General features: G+C 34.2%; 1 protein-coding gene across 1 annotated transcript; it reads right to left on the bottom strand.

The window, feature by feature from the left end:
- Positions 1 to 10772: 10772 nt before the first annotated feature.
- LOC145093164 (protein SHORT-ROOT-like) lies at positions 10773 to 13012 on the bottom strand. Its single transcript, XM_079031233.1, has one exon. It carries the CDS (start codon positions 12779 to 12781, stop codon positions 11147 to 11149), a length of 1635 nt encoding a protein of 544 aa, XP_078887359.1. The 5' UTR covers positions 12782 to 13012; the 3' UTR covers positions 10773 to 11146.
- Positions 13013 to 13507: the final 495 nt, after the last annotated feature.

The following is a 13507-nucleotide window of genomic DNA, read 5'->3' as shown; positions in this document are numbered from 1 at the left end:
GTGAGAAGTTTGTTAAGATCAGTGGCAACCACATCAATCTTCTTTTGGACCTCCAAATGTTGAGAATTAATATCTTGAAGCTCTTTCGCAATCTCCTTCTTTAACTCTTCAACTTTAAGATTAACATCTTCTCGGACCTTCTTAACATCCTGTACAAAAAGAACATGACGTTCTTTTGTAACAGTTTTCAATTCAGAAACAACTCCATCAAATGATTTTCCTTGAGCCTGAATGCGAAGCTCATTGTTCTTGTCAGAGTGATCAACTTTCTCAATTATTCTCTTCTCAGCAGCTTTGATCATAGCTTCAACCTCCAATCCCGATATTGATGACTTTGTACCAGAATCAGCTTGTAACTGAATAATGGCATTCAACTTTCGATTCAGGATTTTGAATTGCTTTCCTGACATAAGCATATGATCAGGTATCTCCTCCTCCTCCGAATCAAAATGTAAAGCCTCAAACATTCCTCCAAAACCGCCTTCTTCGGTTTCATCATCAGACATAGGTTGCGAAGGTTGCGGAGTTTCGGGTGATTGCGAGGGAAATAAGGTTTCAAATGAAAAACTTCAACGAGTTGTTGTTGATCAAGTGTTTGGTGATACAAAAGAATTTGACAAAATTCTTAATGACAAAGGTGCACATTATGTGGAAACTAACACTGTGGTTTATCCAAATTTTACATGCACAGATAACACTGTGGGACAAGTTTTTGTACAAAAAATATACTAAGTCTAGAGCAATACGCTTCGCACCAAATGAAGACTTAGTAAAATAAATAACATGCGAAAACAAAGAAACAAACACTTCGACTTTTTACAACTTTTAGACTCTACAATTTTCGATTTTTTGAGCAGATTTTGTTAAGGATAATTACCAAAACTCGTTTTTATTGCCTAAAATTGATTTTTTATGTTTGGAATGATTATCCTTATCAAAATTAATGGATTTGGATAAATGTGGATAATATAGGATTATTATGAGTTAAATATTTGACCTAGTAAATTTGAAAAGTTTCAATTTACACCCTCTAGGTTTTATAGTTTAAATTTGAACTAAAAGGTTTTAGTTTTTGAAATTTAAATAGTTAAACCCTAATATTTTGAAAGGTTTCAAAATTTGTCCTTAAGTTTTGAAATTTAAAATTTAATTAAAAGGTATTAATTTTGAAATATTAAATTCTAAGACCCTAGTATTTTGAAAAGTTCAAATTACACCCTTATGGTTTTATTAAATTAATTAAGTGTTTAATTAAAAGAGATAATTAATAAATCCATAATTGTATGGTTTAAGTTAATCAAGTTAAAAGTATAATTTATTAATAGATTAAACCACTTAGTATTTTAAAAGTATAAAATACACCCTTATACTATATAGAATTAAAAGTTTAAATATTATATATGTATAAGTAAAAGTCAGTCTTTCCGTTAGTAGGCCTCATTCACGAAGTTGATCTATAAGGGGTGTTTAAGGAAGTGGCTTGTAAAATGTCTGCCATTGGGTATCCACTCTTACCCACCACACTCTTGACTAGTGGAGGTTCGTTAGCCGAACGGGTAGGATAAGACACAATCTTCCATTATAAGTATAATGAAATACAAAGTTACTAAACACTTTTATAAATTCCCAAATCTTAGTTACTTTAGGAAAAATGTGGAGTTGGTGCTAATCCATGAAATTGCACATTGCACCTTGTTGGTCATTAGTGGAGCGTGTGTGGTTAACCAACACACTAATATGGGACCAATGAAGGATGGCAATGGGTAGCTCATAGATTATCATAGATCAATGGAGTGTGTGTGGTTAACCAACACATTGATTAGGTGATATACGTCTTCGAGAGTACCAAGCTAATTTGCATGGTTATCCACACCTCGTTTGTGATCCTCGGCATCCCAGTTGGAAACATGAAGGGCACAATCGAGATTTAAACATGCCATTGAAAAGTTAAATGAATCTCAAAGGATCTAGGAGTTTCAATTCATTTAAAACCTAATTTTCAATTTTCGTTTTTCATGGTGGAAATTGGTAAATTTTCATTTACCTACCTTCAAATGTTCTGCAACTGGATTACCACATCCTTCTTCCGAGTTGTAGAATATTGTGTTGGGTCCTAGCCTTAATATCTCATTTGGGTGTTTTGTTACGGACTCAATCAACTAACTCAAATTTTCTCCCCGTGTGGATGTCTAGTTATGACAACTATAGTCTTCCCAATTCCTTTGGAAAAAGTTTTCCTCATAAAAGTGGAAGTCCACGTAACGATTAAAGTGAAAGATCAATCCCTTGTTTATAGTTAAGTGGAACCTCACTTCCTCCACCTCCTCCTATTGTTCTCCCTGACCCACATGGTCGATGACTTGAAAAGTTCAAAGTCACTCAAGCCCTATTGGCAAAAAGACACGAAGATGGAAAGTATGTGTGTGCACACGTCTTGGAGATGAAGTCACACATTGACAGGTTGAGGATGTTGGGTGTCGATGTCTCAAGGAAGTTGGTTGTTGACTGGGTTCTTCAATCACTTCCTGACTCATATAGTGAGTTCGTTAGAGAGTACTATATGATGGACGACAATGTGACCCTCATTGATCTTACCTATTTGCTTATTTCTGCTGAATCATCAATGTCCTAACCTACTATGGACAATAGCAACATTGGAAGTCCAGAAAATTTTTCTCTATGCAAGAGAAAGGCTGAATCTGAGATAGTCTCGTGTACTATTCCAGAAGAGTCCATATGTTTCTACTGCCAAGAGAAAGGGCATTGGTTACGAAACTGCCCTGACTGCCTTAGAGATCTAAGAGATGGGAGAGTCAAGATGTATGACTCTGCTTCAGGTAAAACCCACTATCTAATTCTATTAAGTTTTCTATTTTAGATTCTTAATACATGATGTAATAAGATTTCATATTGATGTGTTGTAGGATCGAAGAAAAGAAAGGAAGCTTAAAGGAAGAAGTGAGTTGAATCTGATCGCGAAGAAATGGATTTCGATCACATGATTTGATGATTGGATTTTTTGAGTTGCTACTTAGAGTTATGATAGATTGCTTAAGAATATGTAATAGCATAGTTTTCATTTGAATTTGCGTTGTAAGGACAAGTTTTCTACACCTTTTTATAACTAAAATAAATTTTGAGTTTTGTCTTATTTATATATCCTTTCAATATCATTTGTGAAAATTGATGCTTGTGCGTTTCTTTTATAAGAAATATTAAGTGGATGTGATTCTTAGTTATGTTATTTATGGTAGTGTCGTAATTTTCTAAGTAAGGAAAGATTCCCATCGCCCAAGTTTCAATTGGACAGAATCTTGAAATCATATGATTTGAATCATGTGATGTATGCAAATCTTGGTACTTAGGAAAATAAGACTAATACCTTGATCACACAAGTATGTGAGTCAAGTGAAGGACTAAAGGACTAGAATACAATGTTGTGCACTGGTCAAGTCCACCACAAATAACAATAAGATTATTCCTCATGATTTACTAAAAGTCTAGTAAATGTGGTTATGCTTACAAGATTAAGTGTAATTCTGAATCATTGAAAAGTTTCAATGAATGACAGAACAAATAAGAAGAATCAATTGGGCAGAAAGATAAAAGTTTCTCCAATCAGAAAAGATGGGAGAGTACTTTAGTATCATGTTTTATGATCGTCTCATTGATTATGAAACCATATCACAGTTGATCCTTTAAGTAGATCTTAGTACACTAGTATGGCTAAGAAGAGGAATCCAGAATTGTTAAAATGGTTAAATCAAATGGATGAGTCATACTTTGTTCCAAAATCAAGTCTTAGAGTTGTACTCCAAGATTGTGATATTAAGTGACACGCCTTTAGTAAGTTTATGACACTTATCAAATGTATAGTAGAGAAGGTTCTTACTTTTGTACATTTGAAATTGGTAAGTTGTGATGTCTTGGATAAGACAGAGAGGTAAGTTGTGATGTCTTGGATAAGACAGAGACCAACTAAGACCAATTGTGTGAAGTGTTTGTGTTGATAAGAATCTGCACTAACTCTTGAATATTTGTTTTTCAAGTAATGTTCTTCGACATGAGAATCTTATATGTCAAGAGGTCAGTGGGAGTCTTAATGATCTTGAAAAATTTCAAGAACAAATCAAGAATAAACCTAGTTATTCATCACTAGCACACGACTTGAGGTTTATAACCTATCGTGTTGACATATTCTTGTTTATGTGTCATTCCAGTAAGGTTGACTATGCATGTGAGTTCTAAGAGTTCTCAATTGATTTCATAAAGCAAAGAACCTTGATTAATGAAAGTTCATTGATTTATAAAGGTGAATTGCTTAACAACTTGGAAGCAATGGTGGGAGCTCGTGCTTCCATGAGGCAATAAATTAAGATTAAACAAGTTCAGTCCATATGAGTTTGGATTTGTCACAAACCTTGTCTTCTGATTATGGTTATGGAAAATTCACATGGATAGGAACACATACACCGTAAAATCTAAGTGTCATAAGGTTTCTCTCCTTCATGAAAATGATTGTGAGGAAACACTTTCACTTGGAAGATTTTAATTAGTTAGTTGTTGTGTAAATTGCATTCTTAAATTCGATCATGATTATGACATCCCTCTTCATGGTTCGAATTGTGAGATTTGGCAATTAGTTTAAACATTTAAGACTTATTGCTATAAGTGCTAAAATTGTTTAGACACACATATGAGCTTTCTAAGGAAAGGTGTATAAGTTTGAGAAGCTTGATAAAAGTTTATCGAAGCATCTCGTATTAGAAATATGAACTTTGGGAAGAAAGTCAATAAGTATTGATTTCTAGAAGTCTAGCTAATTTCTAAACACATGTCAAAGCTAGTGGGAGCATAAGTGTTATGCTGATAAGGATATAATCATCATGTTATTGGGAGCATGATTATTATATGTTGCAAGTTAGCAATATTAATTATAGAAAACAAAAGGTTCAATTCGCAAAGTTGCAGAGATTGAAAAGTTGTTTTTTCTATAATTAAGGGAGATGAACATATACTTTATTTCAAATCTAAAAGCTTAGATCGAGAAATTTTAATCAAATTTAGTCAAAAGTACATATATGAATGGTATGTTGAAAAGATTCAACATAAGAGAATTCTATATATAGCAATATTATAGAGAGAGACTGGTAAAGTATCAAGTCTTTATGTAAGACATTATGTATCATATCTCATACGCTTCGGGTATTGGATCGATTACATATGTTGTAATATTCGTTCGTTCTGTTTTTCAAAATGCCTAGGGCATTAAGAGGGAAAAGGACCAGAACCGGATATGACTAAAATTAATTAAACAACTGTCAAGGACAATCTAAGGTTCGCCAAGGGTTGTTCACTTGTGGGTAGTTGGAAGTATTGTAATGGATGGACCATATCGACATTATTATGAATAGATAGGATTCTATTTAGAATGAGTTGTCATACGGCAAATACGGAAATGTTTCCATAATGGGAGTTGGATATTAAGAATCTATGTAGATTAGAAACTTTTATGCAAGAAGGATGTTCAAATGAATGTACTTTGAATGTGAGACTTCATAGAGCACTTTCTAATATCAGTGGAAAAGTCTTGGTGGCTTTGGTATCGTGACATTACGAAAGGATCGTTGCATAAAATGTTAGAATCTAACATATTCTAATAGTGGCAATAATTTGGTATTCTTACACTTATGATAAGGATTAGGAATTGTGAAATGAGCATCATTGGAAATGTGTTTATTTGATCTATTTCACAAAGTAAGGACCATAGGTAAACATAGTGTGCATGCTTGGAGCATGGGACAACTGTTGTTATAATTCAAGTAATAAGTTGATTATCCGAAACATTATATAATGAGTAATGTGTAATCAATATGGTGATTAAATAAAGTTGTTTTATTTATACTCAAAAGTTTGAGACCATATTGGATTCGATTATTCTTGTGTTTCACTTTGCATGTTTTGACTTCCCGAATAATAAGATTATTCAAACCATCCACAGTCGATAAATACTTTGGAAGTACATATTGAAACTAAACTGTCATGAATCTGATTGTAGATTGTCTAAAGTGTCTTAGACATAGCAAAATTTTGCTGCAGTATCCATGAGTGCTCCTGAAATAAGATTTGAGTATTGGATTAAACCCACGCTCACTTAAATCACTTCATGGATTTTGTCACGGGTGATTAGTGAGACGATAATATCTTATATGCTTAAAACCGAGGCATATGAGTTGTAATTTAGAAGTCGGTTGCACATTGATAATATGTAAACGCACCAATAACTTGGTGTTATAAAACATATTGTTGTGTGTGATTTGATGAGTAGGTACAAGCGTGCATTTGAGTTGAAGTTTATCTGTTCCTTTTAACCAAAGTTGGATAAAAGCGATATCAATGGGCCCATCGATGATTTAGTGACACCCCTAAGCGCTTGGCCAAGCCTGGACTAAGTTGACGTGTTCAACTGTAGTCTATTTTCAGTCGTCATAAATCAGAAAATCGGGAAACAACACATGAACAGAGAGTATGATTAAAATACATGTCTCAGTTCATAGGATATCTAGAATGGAGGAATATATTATCCTTTATCTAAAGGACGCCTTACTGATAAGATCAGAGTTGACAGCGGCTTTTGAAAGCTACGATTGATGATCAGGTTCTGAAGTCGTACTTGCAAAATAGTTATTAGACTTATCCAAGTGGGAGACTATTGGATTAGGTGTCTAAGCCCATAACTATTTTGGTATGTACTTGACCCGATTATGAGCATGGTCCTTTTGGGTTGCCTTCACCATAGCAACTGATAGGATGAATTATGGAGAAAGATGATTAATTATGATTTATTAATATATTATGTGTCTAACACTTATAAGAGAACCCTAGATGTTTTTGGTGCCTTCTCCTCTCTGTTGTTAATCCTTGTTGCTAGTGGTGTTTGTGACTCCATTAGAGGTGCAACATTTGAGGCACTAAGCTTTCAGAAGTCAAGATCAAGAAGGATTGTAATTGTTATTGCTACATAACAATCAAAGTAATGTTTCTAACCATAATCATGTGTCAATTTCGAATTATATGGTAGTCAATTAGGGTTTATTGCTTTTTGTATTCAATGTTGTATGTTTACTTAGAAAAACCTAGATCAAAGCAATTAGGGTTGCATGTACACCATAGGATTGATGTTATGCACATAACCCAACAATGGTTTCATGGCAAGCGTCATTTCTTCAGCTAAGCTCGTCTCTTGGACCTTGGTGAGTGCCCAAGACTCAACCTTTTTTTGCCATGTTTCTAGATCTCTTCTTTTTGTCCCCTTTTTCCATAAGTTGGATGGACTTAAGTTATGATATCTCATAAAGTTTGCAACTTTATAAATCTCTAGGTCATAATGAGCAAGTAGTGCCTTGGATATGGATTGTAATCAAGTTTTCGATGTCATGCATGGGATTTTAGTCATTAAACCCTATTTTTTCCCCTAAAATGGAAAAATGATGTTTTGGTATTCAAGCCCATAAAGCCACAATTTTTATGGTCAATTTGGAGTGTGAATCATTTCTGAAAACTTTGGTGGTGTAACTCTAAGGATTTGGTGCTTAATGAGAATCTTGATGCATTAAGTAAACATTAGTGATTAGGTTTGGGAGTTTAGCTTATGGAAGGATTTGAGGGATAAAGTTGGAAACTTTATCCATCAAGACCATGGGAAGGTATAGATCTGAGCCTTGGAGTTGTTGTAGTTGGAAATGAAGGACTTAATGGTTTAAGTTGTCCAGACGCATAACCACGACGTAGTGACTTGGTCAAGACCTACTTGTTTTGTTGGGTTGTAGCCATGACGTGGCAAAGGAGACCACAACGTGGCGACCAGATGGGTTGACTTTTTTACTTTAGACTTTGACCTGGATTACAACCAAAGTTTGACCAAAGGGTAATTTGGGTATTTTGAGCCGATGTCTGAGTTTTGGTCATTATTTATTGTAAAGGTGATCGGTAGACTTGGTATTTTCATTAGGATGTGGTTGTAGCTATTTCGTCTGACTATGATGTTATTCTCCTCACTGTACTTGTGGGTCAAAGGCAACAATGTCGGCCCAAAAGATTATGTTGTAGGATAGTAGTGGTGTTTGTTACACTTACTGATATGCTTGTATGTGCTTGTTGTCTTTGTGAATATTACTAGTATGATTGTATGTTATATGCATAGAGCCAATCTGGGCTCGGAGTCGTTATGGACTCCAGGGTTGATACGAACCCGATACAACTACTTGTTGTTATATGGGTTGATACGGACCCGACACATCTACATGCTGTCATATGGGGTTGATACGGACCCGACACAACCACGTACTGTTATATGTATATGTGTATTGTATGTGGTACTTTGGGGAACTCACTAAGCTTTGTGCTTTGAGTTTATGTTGATGGTTCAGATACTTCTGTTTTCAAAAGGAAGTGCCTACTTGATTATACTGCATCCCCTGGAGTTTTCTTCCACACTGAATTTTTCCAAATTACTATGATGTTTTAAGAATACTTTGACTCTGAATGTCTTTTGGAATAATGAATGAATGGCTTTAAATTATTTAAAATGAAATTTTTACTCGGTATTTTTAGGAAGTTACAGCCTCTGTCATGTCATGATCACAATTTAACAGAAAAAAAAATTTGTTTGAGTAAACTAATGTGCTTTCAATGTTAGACACATCAAGTAGCTCTAATACCACTAATGGGTTTATTAAGTTACAACAAAATGCTCAATACTGAAAATCACTTAACAATTAAGAAGAGTGCACATGCAACCTAAAAGGATGTATGTCTTTCACTTTGAACACAACATACTTTGAATAACAAAACTAATATAACCCTAGCACTTTCTAAATTAAGAAATCAAGGTTAAAGGTTTACATACCTTTAATTTCTTATAGAAAACAAATTACTTCAATCCTTCCTTTGAAGAACTTAGAAAACAAGCACCAAAAGGATGATGTCTCTAATAGCTCACACACAAACCCTTGAACTAGAAACAATTGAGGAGAGAGAAAGAGAGGTATAAATTTCATTCATATGTTCCTTGGAAAGATTAATCACCAAATTTAATGCCCAATGGGTCCTAATTATAGTTTACGTAACTTATAGGCAAAGCCATATTTGAATTAATTACATAATGGATTTAATCCAAATTGAAATCCTTTCCTTATAAACATCCATGAGGCTTCTGCAATTTTCTCAAAACCGTCCACCTTTGGATGGTTTTAGAATTTTCTCTTTTGTTCAACTATTGAGAAATTACAATTCACCCATTGCACCTTTAATTAATTTCAATTAATCCCAAATTGATTCCAGATTTATTCTGGTTAATAATTTATCAATTCTAATTGATTTCGCATTAATTTATTAATCATATAAATTAACAAATCAATTATTTAACTAGTGATCTTATATTAATTTATTAATCACATAATAAATTAACAAATCAACTATCTAATTCCAATTAATATATTAATCATATAATATATTAACAAATCATATCCTCATAATTTTCAATTAGTTTATTATTCATATAATAATCTAATAAATCATCATCTCTCTACAAATATCATTTTAATCAAGTTCTAGTTATCAGGACACCAAAAAGGAATTTACTTCTGTTTGCAAGTTTATACCAAAAGTTTATACCAATTTAGTTATAAACTTAAGCACCTTAATCCAACACATTGGACCCTTCTCTTCGGACCACTTTCCACCTTACTTTAAGTTAATATTTAACATAGAGTTGTTTTATTTTTTTTCAACATGTTTATTATTTTAATAATATTAGGAAAGATATTATAAACAATTCGAGAATATTTTACATAATTTCAAAATCATTTGTCAAATTTCATATAAATATACTTTTGCGTTACATTGTCTATAACCAAATATTAATAAACTATAAAGTTAATTATTAAAATTATCAAATTTATTGAAGCTAACTGGAAAAATAATCAATCGTATTCGAAAATTTAACAAAACGAACATGTTGTTTTTTGAATTAACAATTTTATTTATTGCTATTCAACAAATATTATGTTTAATTATTTTATATAAACGTTTTTAAAACTCATATCATCATAATGATTTTTATATTTGATATGTATATTATTAAACTAAATAATTTGTTGATTTAGAATTATTTTTAAATATTGTATAGTGAATTTCAATCTATTACAACAACATGCACACTTTAAAAATAAAAACACCTCTTCTAATATGGTCTGCAAACTTTAGACATTTTTATTTCGAAAAAATACACAACACCTTAAAACAGTGAATAATAAAATATATTGATCATGTGTGCTCTTTTTTAGTTTGAGGTTGTATCTTGTTGTACCGTTTAGGTATTGCTTTACAATGATAAATCCGTTTAGGTATTGTTTTACAATGATAAATCAGATCCATTGTAGTCTCCTTTAATCCATTTCTATTATGTTTGGCATTAAAAGAAGCTAAATAGGTTTTATGAAGTAATTCTAGAGATAACTAACCATATCAATTACTTCATATTTTAATATCCTGAAAAATCTAAATAAATAATCAACAATGACCGAGACAGGTACCTTTTTTTGTTAAATTATTGTTTCTATTGCTATATTCTTCTAAATATTTTGATTAAAAAATGGACAAATATATAATATTATTGACATGATTGTGGAAGTGTATAACTAACAGATTCTTTTATTTAAAAATGTAGTTAAATAAATACAAAACCATAATTAAATAAATGCATATCCAAATTCACGATTCCATAATTATCTATATATAATTCATAAATTAGGATTACAAAAAAGAAGGGGTTGGGAGGGAGTGGTTTAATCTAAAAATTAAATCCACAACCATCTTAATTCATATTAAAAAAAAAAAAAAAAAAAAAGACAATTTCGTGAAAACGAATATTAACGAAAATATGTTACCTTCAATCAAAGTCAAACCCCATTCTTCAACCTCTAAAAATCTAAAAAAAAATAATAATAACAATAAACAAAAATCCCAATTTTTTGAAAAAGTAAAAAGTCATAAAACCCACTCACACCCTCCCATGCACGTGCCATCATCAGCTTTTGCTTTTTCTTTTTTTCTTTTTTTCTTTTTTTTTTAGTGGAAGTCACAATCATATCGGCTTCCATGCACTTGCCCACACCACCGGTGTTTCTTTCCACGTCAAGAATACTCCGGCCGCCGCTTCCGACGGAATCATGGACCACCCCTCCCTATACCTCCTCAGAAGTGCCCTGACATCATCGCACACTTCATCACTATATGAAACAGGACTAAACCCACTTGCATGTAGCCTACTGGACCACCGAGCCGCCGTCTCCCTCCGCTCCATTGACTCCGCCGGCGAGCATGCTATCAAATCCATCACCGCCCGTCCCGCCGCCCGCTCCAGCATCAGCCTCTCGTTACTCGTTTTCTGAAAACTCTCATCGAGCGCTTCGAAGTAAACCCTAAACCATCTTAAACATTCTTGAAAACCTCTCACGAATTCAAACCCATCTGTACCCACATCCAAATCAGCTTCTTCATCAACGATGGTGATGATTTTCGGATTTAATCCTCTAAATGTTGATATCAAGTAATCTCGACGATGATTGTTGACAGAACGTAACGTGCCGTTTAAGTTAATCGCAAGAGCTTCATCGTCTTGTATTCCCAGTTGACTCAAATTCAGTTCGGATAAGTCTCCAGTATGGTGTATTACGTGGAATTTGAAAGGGACACCCATTAATCTAGCGAATTTTTCCATCCGATTTCCAATCTCTCTCATAACCTTTTGTACTCCGGTGCCGGAATCCGCAGCGCCACCACCGGATTTGGTTGCGATTACCGTCGTAAGACGGAGATGTGGTGTTTCATCGGTGCGAGTTGCAATAGCTTCAAGCAAAGTCGGCCATTGGGTACAGTAGGTGTTGCTTACATCAATTATATGCAATTTGCTCTCGCCGTCGAACGCCTCCATGATCGCTCCATTACAAGCTACATGTCCAAACGTCGTCCAAGGGCTGACTTCTTGAAATTTCAGCACCAGTTTTCTTGTTGACTCAAACGAACACATTTTATCCGACGCCGACGTCAAAGTCCGGTAAGATCGGTCGCCGGAATCCGTCATACGGCTGAAAAGCGCTTGAAGGAAATAAGACGACAGCTTTTGATCAGTGTCTCCATATGGAGAACTAAGCTCGTTAAGCATCCACATCAGTTGCTGTAATCGACCGCTGTTTTTATCCGCCACCGCACGGGCGGCGTCTAGTAGAACATCGGCGGACCAGGTGTTGCCGGAGAAGGAATTAGAGAACTCAGCGGTGACATCACGCGCTGGAGAGTACGAGTAGTTAATGTTGGGATCAGACGACTGTTGATGTTCGGAAGAAGAGAAGCCATAGTAGGACAACGACGGCGGAGGAGGGGTGTTGGTGTTGGTGGTGCTGGTTGTGGGCGTCGGCGTACCGGAAGACTGGTGGTGGAAGGTTTGTGGTTGTTGAGAAGAGTAGTACTGATTTTGGTGGGGGTGCCTTGAGGAAGAAGATGAGAAATCTTCTTCATCCATGAAAAAGTTGAAGCATTCTTCTTGATCTTCTCCTTGTTGGTAATTAAAGTGATATGGAGGTTGGGTGGAAGATCTTGAACTGCTTGAAGTTCTACTGGTGGAGTTGATAGAATGATGTTGTTGTTGGTGTTGGTGGAGATGATGATGATGATGGGAGGGTTGTTTTTGGAGGCTTACAAGCCTAAAGAGAGTGTCCATAACAACTAGACATAACACAAATTAACACAACAGGAAGATGATCAAGATCTATAAATGGCATGCATGTGTGTGTTGTATGTGTGTGTGAGTGTGCGTTTGTGGGGTGTGTGGGGATGTTTTGAAGGAAATTGGATACGGAGAGAGAGAGAGGAGGAGGAGGAGGAAGAATGTGAAGTTGGATTTAAGCTTATGGTTTTATTAGTTTTCATGCAAGATTGCTATAATTTGGTCAAATGTCTTTGAAGCCATTTTTGTGCTTTTGGGGTAATCCATGAAAATTCAAATGGGCTTTTTTTAGAAAAGAAATATGTTTTATTGATTAAATTATAAAGTTAGTCTCTTTGTTGGTCCTTTTTCTTTTGATTTGGTTCAAGTTCCCGTCTTTCTATCCATAGTATTGAACAAGAGCATTAGAAGTAGAGGGATCGATTGTCGAAGAGCAACGAGTTCGAAGAAACGGTTATATAGGTATGATAAAAAATTTACTTGGTGTTTTGTTTGCAAAATATTTACAAAGGAATTGAAATCTATCAAATAATATGAGTGTCTTATGAATTGTAATGTAATTGCATATTATGATTGGTCGGTTGACGATTTCATATTCGGTTTGGTCCATTAAATAGAACTGAAATAATATAAAATGACATAATTGATCATTTTGTTTTTTTTTGTTTGATTTTTTTTTGTTTTCTAATTTATATGGAAAGATATGCCAAATAAATTATA

This window comes from Lactuca serriola, chromosome 3 (genome assembly GCF_051521515.1).
Source record: "Lactuca serriola cultivar US96UC23 chromosome 3, Lser_US96UC23_V15, whole genome shotgun sequence".
Lineage (NCBI taxonomy): Eukaryota > Viridiplantae > Streptophyta > Magnoliopsida > Asterales > Asteraceae > Lactuca > Lactuca serriola.
The sequence above is the reverse complement of the archived record's forward strand: the minus strand, read 5'-3'. Positions and strand labels throughout refer to the sequence as shown.

Bases quoted from the DNA above. Each gene is read 5' to 3' on its own strand.
- LOC145093164 (XM_079031233.1), bottom strand. From the start codon at position 12,781: ATGGACACTCTCTTTAGGCTTGTAAGCCTCCAAAAACAACCCTCCCAT.